Genomic DNA, 20643 nt, shown 5'->3' with positions numbered 1-20643 from the left:
ATCTGATGAAAGAGGAAGACACACTCACCATATCTGTATTTGGTGTTACTGCTTCAGTCACAACGGTGCTAATGTGGAGGAGACTTTACATTTCTCTCTCTCCCTCCTCTGTCTGCCTCATGTGAATATAGATGATGATGATGAGCCCAGTTCTTCCCACCCACTTATGTAGGTTACATTTGTCCCATCCCCATTCTGTATATTTGTGTTTCAGGGCCAGAGACAGTCTTTGAACACTGTCTCCAAACACAAGATAATGAATGACAGCGCAAGAGAGAGCTGGGAATATGATGTCATTGATTGTAAGTAGCCTATTCTCTGTCTACACGGAAACGCAAGGTTGGGGTTTTGAGATTTTCCCACTCTTGTAGGCGTTTTCAAAAAATATAATTTCAGGTCCCCTAAAACGCCATCTCCATGCATATTCAGCTAAACCCTTTTCTGTGTGGACGGGGCCTAAGAGTATGAGTCATTCAGGTTTCAAGTGACATTGGAGCCAGTAGGCGCTCACATGAAATCACAGATGGGAGAACTGTTTGAAAGGAAACAATGTTTATTCTTACATAAGCTTTAAATATTATGAAAAGAAAAGATGAGTGCACCAAAATTCAACCAAGGAAGCTAAAAAAAAAAATGCAAGGCTTCATGTAACAACACAGTTTCAAAAGTCTGGTTCAGCCCTCAGCCAACATGCAAGTGATTTACATCAGAGAAATAACATGATTAAATCAAATTGTGTAACAGGACAGTTGACTATTGAAGAGTTCTAATTTGAAATATGTAAACATTAAGAACTGATATGTTTAGAGAAGCCGCTCTTTGCTCTCTGGATTTCTGAAAACTTGCCAATTAAGTCAATTAAGCCAATTAAAGATTTTTGAGTGAGGTGGTTTACACAGCAATCACAAACTTGACATGTCAATTTGACATGATTGAGATACTAGTAATTCAGCTATAGTGTAAAAGTAAATAAATATCAACAGAAAAACAGAATACAATACAAAATGTGGGTTTTTTTGTCATCCATTATCAAATATTACATCATGTGTGTTGTTTTTTCGGTGCAGGGGACACACAGTGCCGACTGTGTTTCAGTACCTCAACAAATTATTCTTTTAAGTCTTTTGAGTCACTTCCTAAAGCTCGTAGTTGGGTCTTAGACAAAACTGTCCCTGTTGAAGGTCAGCCCGCTCTTTGGCGTGGCTCTGGTCGCTCGGCTCCTCCTGCCCTCGTAAAACAGCGGCGGCCCCAGAGTCACTCTGGAAGACGTGGCCGGCAGCATGTAGGTACGTCTGGTCCTCGCCGTAGCGTACGTGGCTGGTCTCCGAGGCCTCCTTGAGGAACTAAAAAAAAAAAAACAGGAGTGGAATCAGTTTCATTTCTTATACAGATACCTTTTAAATGCAATGTTTTGGAGGTTTTATATTTACCTCGATGGCAAACCTTCTTTTCCCGAGAAGTAAGTCAGCACTGAGCTTCCAGAGACGAGAAGGACGGAGCCTCCCCAGCCAACGAAGACCGCCGCTCCAATTTCAAACCTGATCAGCAAATACTGTTTAAGATTTCCCTTTTGTTTTTGACTTAATCTTCATTGTGCTTCACAGAATACTCACTTCTGTGCCCTGAAGTGTGGATCCAGGAATTCCCTTACAACTTTGTTGGCCCACCACGAGTAGGTGATCATTCCACAGGTTCCTGACAGAGCACATGCTGCCTTTTCAACATTGTCTGCACACATTTCACACAAAGCTTATATTCCTGTTTTTATTTTATTTTATTTTATTTTGTCTTACCTGAAACCAGGAAGGTTAAAGCCCCCGCAAAGGTCACCCTGGAGTTGGCGAGCTCTGACCCGCCTATTTTAGTGCATTTCATCCCGATGAGTGTGAGGACGCCTCCGAAAAAGCCAGTTGCAACGGAGGAGACCGCCAATGCCCTGCAGGCGTGGAGGAACACTGAAGGACAACAGGTGAAAAACTTTGAATTACTTTTGTATAAGGGGATAATTCAGTTTTTTTGTTTTTTCCTTATATGGTTTTACATGGTAGGTAGTTAGTGCTGCGCTGTGTGTGACCCCTCATCTGAGAAACAGTCATTTCAATTTTAATCACATTTTCAACTTTGTATTCTTTTACAATTACATCCCTGGGTTGGTTTAAAAAGTGTTGTCTATTAAATCTGTACAGCACCTTGAATCTGCCATTGTGTATGAAAAGTGCTCTGTTAATAAAACTTGCTTTGCCTTACCTTTCTTTTCTGACTAGAAACTAGTGTTTGTGTCACATCAGGCTCCATAGAGAAAATCACTGATTTTAAATAACTGCAAACAGAAGATCACTGCTGCCTCCTTCAGTGAGTTAAAATGTGTAATTCTGTGACTTTGGTGTTTTAAATCCTTCTTCAAGATTTACCTCGGTGACACAAACTTCATCAAATGAGGTGGAAATACACCAGCGGCTTCTGTGTTCCCACAAGATAAAAACACTGATTTCTTCTATGGACTTTGGTGTGGAAGAGGGAGTAGTTTACAAACTTGAGTTTCCAGGCAGAAAACACGATAAAGCCTTTAGTTTTCTGTCCCGTCTTTCACTGACAGCAAGCGTGCCTGTCTCATACTGGTTCTCTGATGTATGAATGTAACTCACACAATTTTCATTTTGACACAGTTCTCAGAAGATCCTACCTGGCAGGGCCAGCATGGAGGGGTAGTACTTGCAGTCGGATACTCCCGTGGTGTCAGAGATGCAGTCCATCCACAGGTTGGAGTAGTAGTTGGAAGTGGTCAGCACGATGCTGCCCACCTCAGAGAAAGTCCAGTACTCTGTCGGAAGTGTTGAACACACCAGGATCCAGCCACACAGACAGGACACAAAGCAGCCGATCTCCACGTACATCACCACTGTCCTGTACTCCATGGTGAGTGTTGCTCGTCGACCACAGTCTTACAAAAATTACAAAATCACTTAAAAGTAGTGGGGGATAAAGGTCCAAGCATCAACGAGATGTGAGTGTGGGAAAGTGGACTGATGGCTGTCTCTGAGGCGTCACACCAGCAGTGTGGATGTTTGCACGTCTTATCTTCATGATGGTTTTGCCCAGTCAGCATCCATCATGTTCCCAGCACTCAGACAAAAACAGGAGGGATTACGTCTTTCTAAGTCGTGAGTCACAACAAAGGCAATAATAACAATAGATTTTGTTTCTTTATATAATTGGGTTTAAAAAATATAGTGAAATGACACATTTAAACAAGTTAAAGGGATGGATCAGGTTTGTGTCACTTGGGTTAAACACTGAAGTCACAAAGTAACACAAACTGATTGAGGCAGCAGTGGATCAACAACTCTTGTGTTGTGTTGTAAAATTACAACATTTTCTTCTTAACTTCTGGATAGAGAGAACCTTTGGAGAGTGAGAGGGAAAAAATAGGGTGGAGAGGAGAGTTGGGTAAAAAAGGAAGAGAAAGGAAGAGGAGAGAATGACCAGCAAGAGCTGATCATAACATGAAGACAGAACTCATTTAAGCTTATGGCTGATCAGTGGATCATCCCAGTGTTGCTGAGTCAGCTGTGCTGTGTAAAAAAACTAAAAGAAAAGAAAAAGCTGCAGCTGCTCTGTTTATATATAAACAATAACACACCTACATGACACATTAGGGTAAACAGAAACTGATTTAGTTTGCAGGTTTGCGCGCACAGCCCGTTTTATGAATTTACAGGTATTTATATATACAGGCGAAAAATGTCACCGTCCATTAAATGAATTCTTATTTTTTAATGCTAATGTGGGATGTTTAATTCAAAATGTTTCTAAAACTGTACAGTAAAAATGTCTGATTTCCAGTATGTTAGAAGACATGGATGTCCTGAACACAACTTTGCCTGTCTGGTCCGGAACTTATGGAAAATGTGTTTTTTGTTCCATGTCAAAGAACATAATTTGTTAACATGATGCTTAGAAAAATATATATACTGTATGCATGATTCTCCAACTGTCTTACATTGACATTTTGAGGATCAAATTATTGCTAATATATGTATATGTAATATTTAAAGATCAACTTAATGCCAATAGTATACTGTGACCTTTTTGAGTGATTTTTGACGACATACTAACCTATGACCTTTTTGACTGATTTTGGACGACAGACTAACCTACGACCTTTTTGACTCATTTTGGACAACATACTAACCTATGACCTTTTGGACTCATTTTGGAAGACATACTATACTATGACGTTTTTGAGTGATTTTGGACGACAAACTATACTATGACTTTTTTGACCATTTTTGGACGACATACTAACCTATGACTTTTTTGACTGATTTTGGACGACATACTAACCTATGACCTTTTGGACTCATTTTGGAAGACATACTATACTATGACGTTTTTGAGTGATTTTGGACGACAAACTATACTATGTCTTTTTTGACCATTTTTGGACGACATACTAACCTATGACTTTTTTGACTGATTTTGGACGACATACTAACCTATGACCTTTTTGACTCATTTTGGACAACATACTAACCTATGACTTTTTTGACTGATTTTGGACGACATACTATATACTACGACATTTTGACTGATTTTGGACAACAAACTATACTATGACGTTTTTGAGTGATTTTGGACGCCATACTAACCTATGACTTTTTGACCATTTTGGGACGACATACTAACCTATGACCTTTTTGACTGATTTTGGACGACATACTAACCTATGACTTTTTTGAGTGAATTTGGACGACATACCTTTTGGACTCATTTTGGAAGATATACTATACTATGACCTTTTTGACTGATTTTGGACGACATACTATACTATGACTTTTTTGACTGATTTTGGACAACATACTATACTATGACCTTTTTGGCTCATTTTGGACGACATACTAACCTATGACTTTTTTGACTCATTTTGGACGCCATACTAACCTATGACTTTTTTGACTCATTTTGGACGCCACACTAACCTATGACTTTTTTGACTCATTTTGGACGCCATACTAACCTATGACCTTTTTAACCATTTTTGGACGACATACTATACTATGACCTTTTTGACTGATTTTGGACGACATACTATACTATGACTTTTTTGACTGATTTTGGACAACATACTATACTATGACCTTTTTGGCTTATTTTGGACGACATACTAACCTATGACTTTTTTGACTCATTTTGGACGCCATACTAACCTATGACTTTTTTAACCATTTTTGGATGACATACTATACTATGACCTTTTGGACTCATTTTGGAAGACATACTATACCATGACGTTTTTGAGTCATTTTGGACGACATACTAACCTATGACTTTTTTGACCATTTTGGGACGACATACTAACCTACGACTTTTTTAACCATTTTTGGACGACATACTATACTATGACGTTTTTGAGTGATTTTGGACGACATACTAACCTATGACTTTTTTGACCATTTTGGACGACATACTAACCTATGACTTTTTTGACTGATTTTGGACGACATACTATACTATGACCTTTTGGACTCATTTTGGAAGACATACTTTACTATGACGTTTTTGAGTGATTTTGGAAGACATACTATACTATGACGTTTTTGAGTCATTTTGGACGACATACTAACCGATGACTTTTTTGACCATTTTGGGACGACATACTAACCTATGACTTTTTTAACCATTTTTGGAAGACATACTAACCTATGACCTTTTTGACTGATTTTGGACGACATACTATACTATGACCTTTTGGACTCATTTTGGACGACATACTATACTATGACCTTTTGGACTCATTTTGGAAGACATACTATACTATGACGTTTTTGAGTGATTTTGGACGACATACTAACCTATGACTTTTTTGACCATTTTTGGAAGACATACTAACCTATGACTTTTTTGACTGATTTTGGACGACATACTAACCTATGACTTTTTTAACCATTTTTGGACGCCATACTAACCTATGACTTTTTTAACCATTTTTGGACGACATACTATACTATGACCTTTTGGACTCATTTTGGAAGACATACTATACTATGACGTTTTTGAGTGATTTTGGAAGACATACTAACCTATGACTTTTTTGACTGATTTTGGACGACATACTATACTATGACCTTTTTGGCTAATTTTGGACGACATACTAACCTATGACTTTTTTGACTCATTTTGGACGCCATACTAACCTATGACTTTTTTAACCATTTTTGGACGACATACTATACTATGACCTTTTGGACTCATTTTGGAAGACATACTATACTATGACGTTTTTGAGTGATTTTGGACGACATACTAACCTATGACTTTTTTGACCATTTTGGGACGACATACTAACCTATGACTTTTTTAACCATTTTTGGACGACATACTATACTATGACCTTTTTGACTCATTTTGGAAGACATACTATACTATGACGTTTTTGAGTGATTTTGGACGACATACTATACTATGACGTTTTTGAGTGATTTTGGACGACATACTAAACTATGACTTTTTTGACTGATTTTGCACGACATACTATACTATGACCTTTTGGACTCATTTTGGAAGACATACTATACTATGACGTTTTTCAGTGATTTTGGACGCCAAACTAACCTATGACTTTTTTGACCATTTTGGACGACATACTAACCTATGACTTTTTTGACTGATTTTGGACGACATACTATACTATGACCTTTTGGACTCATTTTGGAAGACATACTATACTATGACGTTTTTGAGTGATTTTGGACGCCATACTAACCTATGACTTTTTTAACCATTTTTGGACGACATACTATACTATGACCTTTTGGACTAATTTTGGAAGACATACTATACTATGACGTTTTTGAGTGATTTTGGACGACATACTAACCTATGACTTTTTTGACCATTTTGGGACGACATACTATACTATGACTTTTTTGACTCATTTTGGGACGCCATACTAACCTATGACCTTTTGGACTCATTTTGGAAGACATACTATACTATGACATTTTTGAGTCATTTTGGGACGACATACTAACCTATGACTTTTTTAACCATTTTTGGACGACATACTAACCTATGACTTTTTTGACTGATTTTGGACGACATACTATACTATGACCTTTTGGACTCATTTTGGAAGACATACTATACTATGACTTTTTTGAGTGATTTTGGACTCCATACTAACCTATGACCGTTTTGACTCATTTTGGACGACATACCTTTTGGACTCATTTTGGAAGACATACTATACTATGACCTTTTTGACTGATTTTGGACGACATACTATACTATGACTTTTTTGACTGATTTTGGACAACATACTATACTATGACCTTTTTGGCTCATTTTGGACGACATACTAACCTATGACTTTTTTGACTCATTTTGGACGCCATACTAACCTATGACTTTTTTGACTCATTTTGGACGCCATACTAACCTATGACTTTTTTAACCATTTTTGGACGACATACTATACTATGACTTTTTTGACTGATTTTGGACAACATACTATACTATGACCTTTTTGGCTTATTTTGGACGACATACTAACCTATGACTTTTTTGACTCATTTTGGACGCCATACTATACTATGACCTTTTGGACTCATTTTGGAAGACATACTATACTATGACTTTTTTGACCATTTTGGGACGACATACTAACCTATGACTTTTTTAACCATTTTTGGACGACATACTATACTATGACCTTTTTGACTCATTTTGGAAGACATACTATACTATGACGTTTTTGAGTAATTTTGGACGACATACTAACCTATGACTTTTTTGACTGATTTTGCACGACATACTATACTATGACCTTTTGGACTCATTTTGGAAGACATACTATACTATGACGTTTTTCAGTGATTTTGGACGCCAAACTAACCTATGACTTTTTTGACCATTTTGGACGACATACTAACCTATGACTTTTTTGACTGATTTTGGACGACATACTATACTATGACCTTTTGGACTAATTTTGGAAGACATACTATACTATGACGTTTTTGAGTCATTTTGGGACGACATACTAACCTATGACTTTTTTAACCATTTTTGGACGACATACTAACCTATGACTTTTTTGACTGATTTTGGACGACATACTATACTATGACCTTTTGGACTCATTTTGGAAGACATACTATACTATGACTTTTTTGAGTGATTTTGGACGCCATACTAACCTATGACCGTTTTGACTCATTTTGGACGACATACCTTTTGGACTCATTTTGGAAGACATACTATACTATGACCTTTTTGACTGATTTTGGACGACATACTATACTATGACCTTTTTGGCTTATTTTGGACGACATACTAACCTATGACTTTTTTGACTCATTTTGGACGCCATACTATACTATGACTTTTTTGACTGATTTTGGACAACATACTATACTATGACCTTTTTGGCTTATTTTGGACGCCATACTAACCTATGACTTTTTTGACTCATTTTGGACGCCATACTATACTATGACCTTTTGGACTCATTTTGGAAGACATACTATACTATGACGTTTTTGAGTCATTTTGGACGACATACTAACCTATGACTTTTTTGACTGATTTTGGACGACATACTATACTATGACCTTTTGGACTCATTTTGGAAGACATACTATACTATGACGTTTTTGAGTGATTTTGGACGCCATACTAACCTATGACTTTTTTAACCATTTTTGGACGACATACTATACTATGACCTTTTGGACTCATTTTGGACGCCATACTATACTATGACGTTTTTGAGTGATTTTGGACGCCATACTAACCTATGACTTTTTTGACCATTTTGGGACGACATACTAACCTATGACTTTTTTAACCATTTTTGGAAGACATACTAACTTATGACCTTTTTGACTGATTTTGGACGACATACTAACCTATGACTTTTTTGACTCATTTTGGGACGACATACTAACCTATGACCGTTTTGACGACATACTATACTATGACTTTTTTGACTCATTTTGGACGCCATACTAACCTATGACTTTTTTGACTCATTTTGGATGCCATACTAACCTATGACTTTTTTAACCATTTTTGGACGACATACTATACTATGACCTTTTGGACTCATTTTGGAAGACATACTATACTATGACGTTTTTGAGTGATTTTGGACGACATACTAACCTATGACTTTTTGACTGATTTTGGACGACATACTAACCTATGACCTTTTGGACTCATTTTGGAAGACATACTATACTATGACTTTTTTAACCATTTTTGGAAGACATACTAACTTAAGACCTTTTTGACTGATTTTGGACGACCTTTTGGACTCATTTTGGAAGACATACTATACTATGACTTTTTTAACCATTTTTGGACGACATACTATACTATGACATTTTGGAAGACATACTATACTATGACCTTTTGGACTCATTTTGGACGCCATACTAACCTATGACTTTTTTGACTCATTTTGGGACGACATACTAACCTATGACCGTTTTGACGACATACTATACTATGACGTTTTTGAGTGATTTTGGACGCCATACTATAACCTTTTTGACTGATTTTGGACGACATAATAAACAAGGTAGGACATACTGTATACTGTCATTGTTACAGCCCAACTATTAGTCTGCAACAAAAATAGGGAGAGGAGACAAACAATTATTTATTCACAAAAATTAGGAAAAATAGGTGTCACTAATAAGTGTGTGTAGGTTATGTGTGTGGATGTATGGGACAAATGGACAACAGTCATTACAACTGACCAATTTAAATTTTTGTTTAAAGCATTTGCAAGTTTTTCTTAATTGTATAGATCAGAGGAGAAATCGCTTAAGTGAGAAATGTATCAAATGTGAAAATTATCATTACCTGCAGCCCTACTTTAAATACAACTACATCCAACTTGACTTAAGTCAAGTCAATTTTATTCACACAGTCCAACATCGCAAATACAATTGTATTGTATTTTCCTCGAAGGGCTTTACAGTCTATACAGAAAGTGACACCCTCTGTCCTTATGTGAGGGTCTGACATTGTGTGGGGAGAAACCTCAGGAAGAGCCACAGAGGAGGGATCCCTCTGTCAGACATGCAGTTGGTGTCACATGTACAGAAACAAGTTCAGCAGATGAAGTGGACAATGAAAACTGATCCTGCTCTACTGGTTTCTTTATCCACACACCCAGTCCAACTTTCTGGAAGGTTCTGAAGAGAGTCTCTTTAGCGAGGTGATAATCCAGCACTGCCTTCTTGGCCTCATAGTAGCTGCTGGACGTCGATATTCGGATCCGTAGAGTGGAGGACAGCTGAAGCAGAAGGGAGAAATTTTACAGTGTGTTTGTATTAAAAATTAACATATTAAACGTCCAATGACCATCAGGATATTTAGGCCGCCCACCTGGATTTATTTTAAGTCTGTAGAATTGTTAAAAAATGTTCAACGAGTTCTGCCCCTTTTTCCAAGATAACTCTCACTTTCAATATCTGGCAGTTATTCAACGGAGAAACTGACGTCACAAACGTGTGACGCGCTTGAGAATCTTGTCTGTGATTGGATGGTTGTTCTGCAGAAGTCCTGAAGGCAAGTATATGGGCACAAAGCTCTGCTTTCTGCTATCCATCCAACCGGTTTGTGATAAGCAGGGTCACACCCTGGACAGATTGCCTAGATAATAACGAACGGTCTAGGAGTTAGTCATGAGAGGTACGCATGCCAAATCCCGTCGGTGGCTAGTCACAGAAGAAATGCTCACTAAAGGAGATACTTTTAATATCACTTTTGTTTGGGCATAATGCAGGCATCACAGAAGTGATATATGTAGAATAACTGGTAAAGAAAGTTTATAATGTTGGAGAATATAACTACACAAACAGCAATATCCTGGTCTGGACATTATTTTTAGATCACCTGAATTGTACACCAGTGGTGTTTTAATTACATTGACTTTAACTTAAATTTGACTTTAAATTTTAACAGTGGATGAGCAACAACTCAGCTCTGTGAACATCATGTGCCTTCATTCTTTCCCTCTCCAAATTTGAACAGCATTGCAGTCCTACCTTGCAGTGCAGGTTCATCCAGCGCCTGTAGAGGGCGTGTTTACAGAGTCTAGAGGGTCGACCCAGATCGTCTCTTCCTGTGGTAGCGTTGATCACCTCCAGCCCTTGATCCCCGACCGTCCAGTTCACACTGAAATGTGGTGCTTTTCCTGGCTGACGAGCCTCGACGTTACTGATTCCTGAGGAGAACAGACTGATGTTTCACTAGTTTCTACCTTCATTTTTTGAGAATGCCAAATAAGCTGTCCCTTCAGCAATATTTATAATGTGGACACCACAAAGACAATAAAACACATGTTCCTAAGCCCACCCGCAGAACACAAGGGATAAACTACTTATTCTGATATATGTATCAAATGATTATCAGAACACTGAATACTTCTACTGACGTTAATACCTTCACAACCCACCAGAGGGCAGTCACTGAATTGGAGATGTTCATGCCATTGTAATGAGTGTGATAATATTCCTATAAAGACAAGTGTGTTTCCTCTCACCACTGAGCAGAGGTCTGTTTAAGCTGAAGGTCTGTGGCAGGTCCTGGATTGGACAGATCCTCTGGTACACAGCTCTGCAGAGGTGGTCAGCGTGGTACAGGCTGCCAAGGATGATGCTGGAGAAGTAAATGGGCTCAACAAAGTAATTCAGCAGAGAACCTTGGAGACCGAGCACGTTCCACCTGAAAAGGGAACAGACTTTATTACATACATACATTCTAGAAGGAAAGAGACAAGGACAGATGATTGATTATGCTGCCATGGTGTCAGAGTATTAAACTACACAAAACATCTGAAACCATAGAGGACAACCTAAACGGCTGGATGAATCTCCCACTTTCCATTATAGACAGAATAACATCAGTCCATATGATCTGAAGCTACACCCAAATAGGTTCAATCACTGGACTCCATAACAAAAGACTTTAGTGGAATAATAATCAACAAATACTATACTCTCTCCTTTATAGTTAATTAGTTCAAAATCCCATCCTGTCAACGGCTCTAACAACATAGTGAGAATCACCAAATCCACATTAAACCCCACAAGACATGCTCCCATCAAGCATCACCTGAATTTTACCCTTAACAACACACCTCTTAACTTTGTTGCCATAGCATTTGAAAATCTCAATCACAAATGACAATCTGTACCCACCCATATTTAACAGAAGATTAATTATACTCCAAAATTCTGACACAAATTTGTCAAAAAAAAAGACTTTCACCGTGACAAACAAACCAAATTTACAGGTAACAAGGTAATCCATAGATGTAATCTCACCCAACACAAGATAAACAAAACGGGAGTTACCAGGCAATTATTATCGTGCCAAGTGGCTCCGCCCTCTAATTCATCGCTTCTGGGAAGACAACAAAATATCTGATCTATTGGGATTGCAGCAGTCCATTATCCCTTTCCCTGTTATCTGATTTAAAACCACTATCCAACAACACCAGAGCCACAGATACCACCCTAACCACTGCAGTAACTCTCCCTGGAAATGAGCTACTTATTCAGTCATTCTTCATCAGTAATTGTCATTAATATAACTATACTGCACATACTTTATAAAAATAATTATATAATGATCTCAAATCTTAATCTTCTAAATAAGAACAAACAATAAAAACGTCATTATCTACACTAAACCTCAGGCATTTGGAGCAAAAAAATCGACCCCATCTTGTTAGCTTAATACTTGCACTTGACTCATAATGAGTTCATATAATTGTAAATGTATGACAACCTTATCTGGAACTGCAGTTTATACCTCAATCAAGGTTATACTAGTTTGGGATTTTTCATTAGTTTTAGTTTTTAAAATATGGGGTATGCAAGATGCAAAAAGGTCATAATAAGTATTGTGTGAACAAAAGATGCAATCTTAAAAATATATTAGAACAGATGAACAACCATCTCTGAATCAATTGGCCTGAAGTGCAAAATGTGCATAATACTGCTGAATGCAGTTAGTGTGCAAGGTAAAAATCAAATAGCCAACGGACAAAAGACTAGAGGTTTGATTCACTGAGATGAACCAAACACATAGTGTTTGTTTTTTATTTTAGTTTTTGAGGTTTTTCATGAGGTTTTGTTAACTATAATAACCTTGGACTCAATATGATGATGTGAATCAAACACACACCTGGTGATCTTGTCACTGCAGGACATGGTGAGCAGCCTCTCGCCCTGATGAACTCCGTCCCACGTTTGACTGATGTCACTGGAGCGAACCGGGACGGTTCCTTCACCGGACTGGATTTTAGTCCGGAGCTGCCCACGAGTCTTTCTGCCTGGCTGTTGCTCTCCTTTATCTGATGCAGTAAAAAGAAGAGTGGACCTTGTTTGGTTTAGGAGCAGCACAGACTATGATGTTTTTGATTGTGTGCGTTGATAACGACTTCTCTTCGGGAACTCACCGTCCACGGCGGCGTCGTGAGGAGAGAAGATGCGGGCGTCTCCACAGGGCGACGTGCTGATGTACAGGTGGAACTGGATGTTCTCCTTCAGTCTGAAACCACGGTCGTTGTCACATTTGATGAAGATGGATTTCTGGTGCTCCTCTTTGTTGTTACTGGAAACACAAATTGTGGGGTAAAAAAACTGAAAAACATTTTAAACACAGCCCTGAAAGTGTGTGTCTTTGCACGGTGACTCACTTGAGGAAGAGCTCCAGCTGCGAGTACAGGAATCTGATGAGGGACCTTCGTGCAACAATCTCAGCATGGCAGTCATTCAGGGCCAAACCTCTGTCACTCATGTATTCACCGTTAATACACTTAGTTCCCGTGGACACACATATGACCTGAGCCTTCTTTAAATCTGTGCCTGGATGACAAAATATGAAGATCTAAAGTTACACCTGCCTGAGTACTAGATTTATTTATTTTAGTTTGCAACACTGATTAAAAAAAAAGCTCAACTCTCGAGTGGCAACAAAATAATACCTGCTGTCATTACGACACCTGCCAAGACTTTCCGCCGAGCGTGTGGAGATGTGAAATGATCCGTCAGTTTGCTGAACTCGTCAGTGATCAGACGAGAGACGGTGTCTGCCAGGACCTGTGGGGGAGAGACTTTAAAATGAATGTGTGACCAAAAGTAGAATGACGTGATAAAGGGAATTTCTACTTCTTACTCGATTTACGACATTTATTGACGTTGTCAAAATGTAGCATTCTCTAACTGTTTTTCCAGGATCTCCAACCCTACATTTAAGCACCCTCAGCTCTTACCTGTGGCAAGTGGAGCTGCAGTCCCTCTCCCGTTACTGGTCTCCGTGACGGAACCTGATCCAGCTGCATGTTGAACAGAGCAGACAGAGCAGCTTGGGCAGCCCGAGCCTTGGCCAGCCTCTTATTCCGCCCCGAACCCTGGAAACTCTGAGCGTTCACTGTCACTGACACCACAAAGTTCTTTGAGTGACTTTCCCCGCTCTCAGACACAAAGTCATACTTGAGACCCGGCTGCAGCTCGTTCAGGATCATCACAGGGTTCTTGCCACTTGTAGAGGTGGAGGGATGTTTTTGGACAGGGGAATGAAACGAGGAGTACTTAAATCCCACTGAGCTGAAGGTACAGATACTGTTGGTAGAGAGGTAAAAGGTGTCTTTTACAGGGGGATATTTCTCAAAAGCATTAAAGAACAAGTCTGGAAAGTCAGTCTGGTCCAAGGTGAAGTCTGTATGAACAGATAGAGTCCTGCTCAGGGTCCTGGGGCCTTCAGATACGGAAGAGAACTGGGCTAATGAGTGCAGGGCTTTCTCTGCTGCATTCAGCTTGGCCTTTTTTTTGGTCGGTCCCGAACCTTCAAACAGTTTCCCGTTGACCTCCACGGTCATGACAAAGACAGGAGTGTGGACCGGCCCGGTTTGAGAGAGCAGTTTGTACTGCAGTCCTGGTTTGATCTCATTCAGCTGCACGAGGGCGTTCTTAGGCGGAACAGGCCGCTTACGCTTCCTGGGCCTGTAACAGGACGTGTGCCCGTTACTGCCCTCAACTGAGGAACGTTTCCTCCCGGCCCCAGTTCTCCCATTGAGGGGTTGAGCAGTAGCAGCGTGTGGAACTGTAGAGAAGAGATTGTCCATTTTCCAGTTTTCCTGAACATCAGAGCTGCATGAACCTGCAGTGTCCAGAAAGAGAGGATGAGAGGGAGAGGGTAACCTACAGTGAAATGGAACATTTGGAGACTTTTGTCCCCTAAGCAGACTGGATAGCTATTAATTCATTCCTATTAGTATTTTTGCATTTGAATGTACTTCCAGTTCTGGGTGAATATGGCCATTGTTGATGAAATTGTACAATGCATTATAAGAACATTTAATTTAATAAAAAACTATCACCTATATGTAACAACAAGCACAATTAACCAACAGTGTTAATTCAGTAGTTCCTCACAAGAGCATTTCATGGGTTTTAACAACAAAACAGACACTACATTTACTAATTATTTTAAAACTTGGCTTTGTTTTGGGGCCATTTTTACAAAACCAATGCAAAAAAATAAAAGCAACACATTTTTATTCATAAGCAGAAGAACGTGCTTCCAGTTCTGAGTGAATACAGCTATCATGGATGAATCTGCACAAGCCAAAACAAGAATGCCCAACCACAACTAATCCAACAATGTTAAATCATTAGATGAGTTTTAAAAAATAAATGTACAAATCCTTCTGCAATTTTGTTTGGATTAGAACAAACTCTCCTTTATAATGTATATACTCTCATATCTATCTCATATATATGCGGCAAAAGCTCAATAGGTTCCTCTTTTCAGTGGTCAGAGTTAGAAAGACAGCAATCCTTTGATGAAAGGATTCTGAAAATAACAGAAAATTATATTATTTTTTTATTAAAGCACTTCAGACAATCAGCTACAGTACAACATGTCAAGAATGGGTAAAAAATACTAAGTTTTCAGAGTAAAAATCTCCCACTTCATGTCCTAACTGAACACTGACAAAGTGAAGAGAACTAAAATAGCTGCCTGGTTCACATATTTAGCACAACTAAAGAAAGAAACGTTTTTTCCTGAGCAAGAGGCATGAAAGGACTGCAGTGTTTGCAGTGTTTGAAGCAAACACACAGACCATAACTATACTGTTCAAGGTTGAGATAAAAAAAAGGACTCACTCGTGCTTTCTGCTCCCACCGCTGTTGAATTTGAGGCGATAGGATTTCTAATTGATATGCAGTAAACACAGAAAGACAAAGTCAGCTCTGACAAATCTGTCTGCATTTTTCAATCAAATAGAGACTTTAAGTTATGTCAACTACATACAGAAGCTGTTTTTTTAACATTAACTCTAGACACCGTCTGTTTCAGCACAGTAAGCTCAGGACAAAGTGTCACTGCAACCACACTTCAAAAACAAACAAAAAAAAGTTTTCTAGTCGTAATGATCCTTCAGAATAAGCGTGCCACACTCTTTTTACGGTGTTTTTCTTAGTGTTTGGAGATTTTATCTGAGCAGCCACTCGACCGAACGAGACCCCAGAGGGCTGTAGAGTTACACCAGTGCAGAGGTCGTTCGATTGGCTGTCTCTTACACTCGGGGAAAATGTCTGTCTTGATGGACGCAACAGACACACAAACTGGTGAGCCCATGTGCAAACAAACGTACACACAGATTAAGTGTAATGAAGACTGTGTTAACTCCATTTCTGTGTGAAGCTCACTTCGTATTCTCTCTCTTCCTCATTCTATTAATCCTTTACCCTCAAGCGACAATTAAGTCTGTCCTATAGTATCGTAGCTCCCTCTGTTTTGTGTCTTAACCGTCTGTCGCACTCTGTATCTGTTCTCTTCATTAAAATAATATATGGTCAAGAAAAGTCAACCATGTGCTAAATAAATGTCTATTTTTATGTAATGATTACACCATAGACATATCTAATTAAAAAATGTGTGGTCGTATGTTTCTTTAACAATAATAAAGAATCCACTGCACAGTGGGACACAGATTACAGTGAGTATTTCTTTGAGAAAGTTGTTCAGGCCAAACTTATATTTTAAATTAAAGTGCAAATAGGATTATATATATCCATATTTGTGTTCTTATTAATCTATGTACAAATATATTGTGTACATATAAATGGAAAAAAATAAATAAAGATATACAATGACAATTAACTATGACCTTGTCTCTGATATGTGATATTTTATCAAGCACTGAATTAAAATGACTATTATGTAGAGAAAACAACTGTCTGGATTGCGCATTTAAGAGAAAATTAATTGAAATGTTATTGTAATTCCAAATAATATTGAGGAGAAAATAACAGACCTCTCTCTGTGTTTACATTACACACTGTGATAGCTCAAATTAATTAGTATTTTTTCTTTCACAGAATTGACAAAGACACAGCATCAAAACATGCTGGTTTGATACATTTCACGTTTGTCATTGTGTTGATCACCCTTGTGTTTATCAAATGCCCTGCAGCCATTTTATTGCCCTTCACTGGAGCCACCTCTATAATGGATTTTAAATTTGCCCTCACTGTAAAAACTTCTCCCACTAAAATTGTACTGTGCACTATTCATGTTTAAACACTGAGTTGCACACTGTTTGCAAAATCTCCTTATGACTATTTTAAGAAAACAAAAACATTTAAATGTTCCACCACTGTTGCTAAGCTCTGAAGTTTGTTTTCAAATATTTGTATTAAATATTTTAGAGTTTTTTCAGGAAAGCACACAGAATATAAATGATAATCTGCGTCTCATGAGCTGTGAGCTCTGACTTTCTCTAAATGATTTGCATTATTTACTACTTTATGGCAGCTTTTCACATTGCAAATGTACATCTATTATTCCAGTTTTAGGGAATTATTTCCATTTCTTCTTTACTGGATGCTGGGTTATCATCCAATCGTTCTTTCTTATTTGTTTGCATGCAGGTGTATACACACACATTATTAAATAAAGATACTGACTTGTTTTCTTCTCTATTGATACCTAAAAGTATGTTGTATGTTGGTAGTGATTATTTAAATGAAAAATGGTTCCAATTTCTTTTCTCTTTTCCTGCTTTCCTCCTAAAGATTTCGAACTTCAAGTAAGAATAGAATATGTACATGTACTTGGTTTGCCTCTTGTTGTTAGCATTACCTAAAGTATTGAATTTGAATTAGATTTTTGGAGTTCTAGAGAGGCTCATTCATTTTTTTTTCCCCATGAAATCTCTCTTTATTGTTTAGATGTTGTTGTTTAAAAGATTTGTTTACATGCGTCTGTCCAGTCCTCATCTAAAACAATCATTTCCACTTCTGTCTCTGATTGTCCTCTTGACTCTTTTCCACAAATATATGAAATGATAAAAGTTCTACTTACTGTGAGCGTGTGTGTAAAGATGTTGTGGATATCTGGTGAAGCCAATGCACGGTGCACTCTGGAGCCTGGAATCTCTGCAGAACCAGGACCAGAACCAGGACCAAGACGTGTTCCTCTGAGGAGTGAAAAAGGAAGCAAACACGTCAGTCTGTTAATTTTCCTCTCTGCCCTTAAAGCTGCACTTCCTGTTGAACAGGAGGAGAAAATGAGACACCACCACCACCAGCAGCAGCAGCAGCAGCACATTACGCACCAACACCACCACACAAAACCACCGTCACCCCAGAGACAAAATCTCTGCAACTGTGGTGGAGTCTCCTAATGTACAGACTCCAGACATTCTATAAAACTGTATGTACAATATTTAAATATAAAAATGTATTATATTTACTAAATTTGTCAAAAACATTCATTGTGTGTAATAATTTAACAATAAACACATTAAATATACAGTTATACATGACCTACTTTAGCTTACAAATTAGACATTGTTGACCTTTATCTTGTACACATCTTAAAATTTCTCAACACATTCTCAAATCCGTTGAACTGTGAGTTCATTTTTAGTTTTTACAACTATACCACTGTAATATACCTGTACTTTTACTGTGAGGGGCTTGAATTTTGGGTACATTTAGAATACAGTGCCCCACGTTATTTGTCGATTTTATACAAAAATAAACATTCCAAGTTGCAACCCATTTATAAATGACCCATATCTAAATCACATGAAATAGACTAAAACAATTGTGTTTTTCGATTGAATTGAGTTTTACTTTACTTTTACTCTATATTTTTCTTTGACTTTCAAGACTTAATTTTTCTGTTTTACTTATTTTTTCCACATTAGCCGCGCTTGTTTTTGTCAAAATGCGACCAATTTAACGCAGAGTTTTTGCAGTCAACAAAACACAAGTAACCAAAAACAGCACAAAAGACTTCAAAACTTACAAAGGTTGATAAAAAAAAAACTGGAGAAACTCGAGGGAAATAATTGAAAGAAGGTGAAAACATCGTGATAAAATGTTCAAGGCGCAGAGGTTAAGACACAGGTGACGGTGATTGGACGAAAATAGCAAAAACAGGAAGCACCGGCGTGTATACAAACAAAACGGGAAGTACAGCATGTGGCTACAAAATAAAACAGGAAGTAAACCATGTGAGAATCGCCAGTACAAAATAATACATATTTGTATATATATATGTATATATGCCGCACCTCATTTTGTTTTGCTTTACATTGGACAACATGCACCACATATTGGACATCGCACCCAAGCACCCGCATACACCACTGACACTCACTTCCACACTTCATTGTACATTTACTTTGTATGTTGTGTAAATAAATTCGGCTTATTTTCACATCACACTGCCGTTACCTGTGTTTTGTTACGGCCCTAGAGCCAGTCTTAAAAATATATGAATACATATAAATAAATAAATACTTTAGAATACAAACATAAGAATGCAAAAACCATGTGAGGAAAGTCAAATTCCAAACAAATCACAGGATAGTTGCCATGGGCCTTTTTTGGTCTACTGTAGTTTGTACATTTGTATGATTGATATGTAATTGATTCCAAAACCAATACCAATTAGTAATAATGAAATATATTTAAATTTAAATAGCTGTTTTAACTGAATGGGTTTCATTCTTCCACTGTATGTCATGTAAGGTTTGACAATTATGTAATAATTAATTAATCAATAATCAGTCGGTCAATCAATTAATCAATCAAACATTTCATGTTAACAGAAAACATACACTACTTAGGTTAAGTTACAGTGCTTTTTGTAAACTAAATGATTTTAAAGGACATTAGGTCAATGACGTCTCTCCACGCTGACAGATTCCATTTGTCAGCGCAGTCTTTTTAAAAATAAAAGACCTGAAATAAAACAGTGCAGGTGAATTGTCTAAAGAAAGAAGCTCATGGTTCATACATTGTATACTGGACTGGAATGAGCTCTGATTACTTTTAATTTGACACTGTGCTCTTTACACAGTATCCATTATTAATGAGTCCTAATGGGCTGCAGTCTCTCTGAACCGTCTATTGATTATGTTTTTCTTACCTCCAGTCTAATCATAGAACAGAACGAGGATGTGAGGATCACGTCGCTCACATTTAGACCTTAACATGTAGATGAGCATTTCACAGCAATAATTCATAGTTACCTACCATACCATAGTAACCTAGCACAGACACAGAGAAAGTGAAGCTCTACTGTGGAACCTCCATC

The 20643-nt window shown here is 37.9% G+C and overlaps 2 protein-coding genes across 2 annotated transcripts; both read right to left on the bottom strand.

Moving 5' to 3' along the window:
- Positions 1-629: 629 nt before the first annotated feature.
- cldn10d (claudin 10d) lies at positions 630-2915 on the bottom strand. The gene is made up of 5 exons (XM_058653398.1): positions 2684-2915; positions 1794-1955; positions 1614-1695; positions 1431-1538; positions 630-1343 (listed from the first exon to the last, which is right to left on the bottom strand). Exons 1-5 carry the CDS (start codon positions 2913-2915, stop codon positions 1157-1159), a joined length of 771 nt encoding a protein of 256 aa, XP_058509381.1. The 3' UTR covers positions 630-1156.
- A 6736-nt stretch (positions 2916-9651) lies between these two features.
- On the bottom strand, positions 9652-19482 carry LOC131475315 (double-stranded RNA-specific editase 1-like). Its single transcript, XM_058653350.1, has 10 exons — positions 19348-19482; positions 18397-18511; positions 14297-15183; positions 14009-14123; positions 13721-13889; positions 13481-13635; positions 13207-13375; positions 11558-11739; positions 11061-11239; positions 9652-10306 (listed from the first exon to the last, which is right to left on the bottom strand). The coding sequence occupies exons 1-10, from the start codon at positions 19408-19410 to the stop codon at positions 10052-10054; spliced, it is 2289 nt and encodes a 762-aa protein (XP_058509333.1). The 5' UTR covers positions 19411-19482; the 3' UTR covers positions 9652-10051.
- Positions 19483-20643: the final 1161 nt, after the last annotated feature.

The sequence above is a fragment of the Solea solea genome, chromosome 2, assembly GCF_958295425.1.
Source record: "Solea solea chromosome 2, fSolSol10.1, whole genome shotgun sequence".
NCBI classification, from domain to species: domain Eukaryota; kingdom Metazoa; phylum Chordata; class Actinopteri; order Pleuronectiformes; family Soleidae; genus Solea; species Solea solea.
This window is presented reverse-complemented; position numbering and strand designations above follow the sequence as displayed.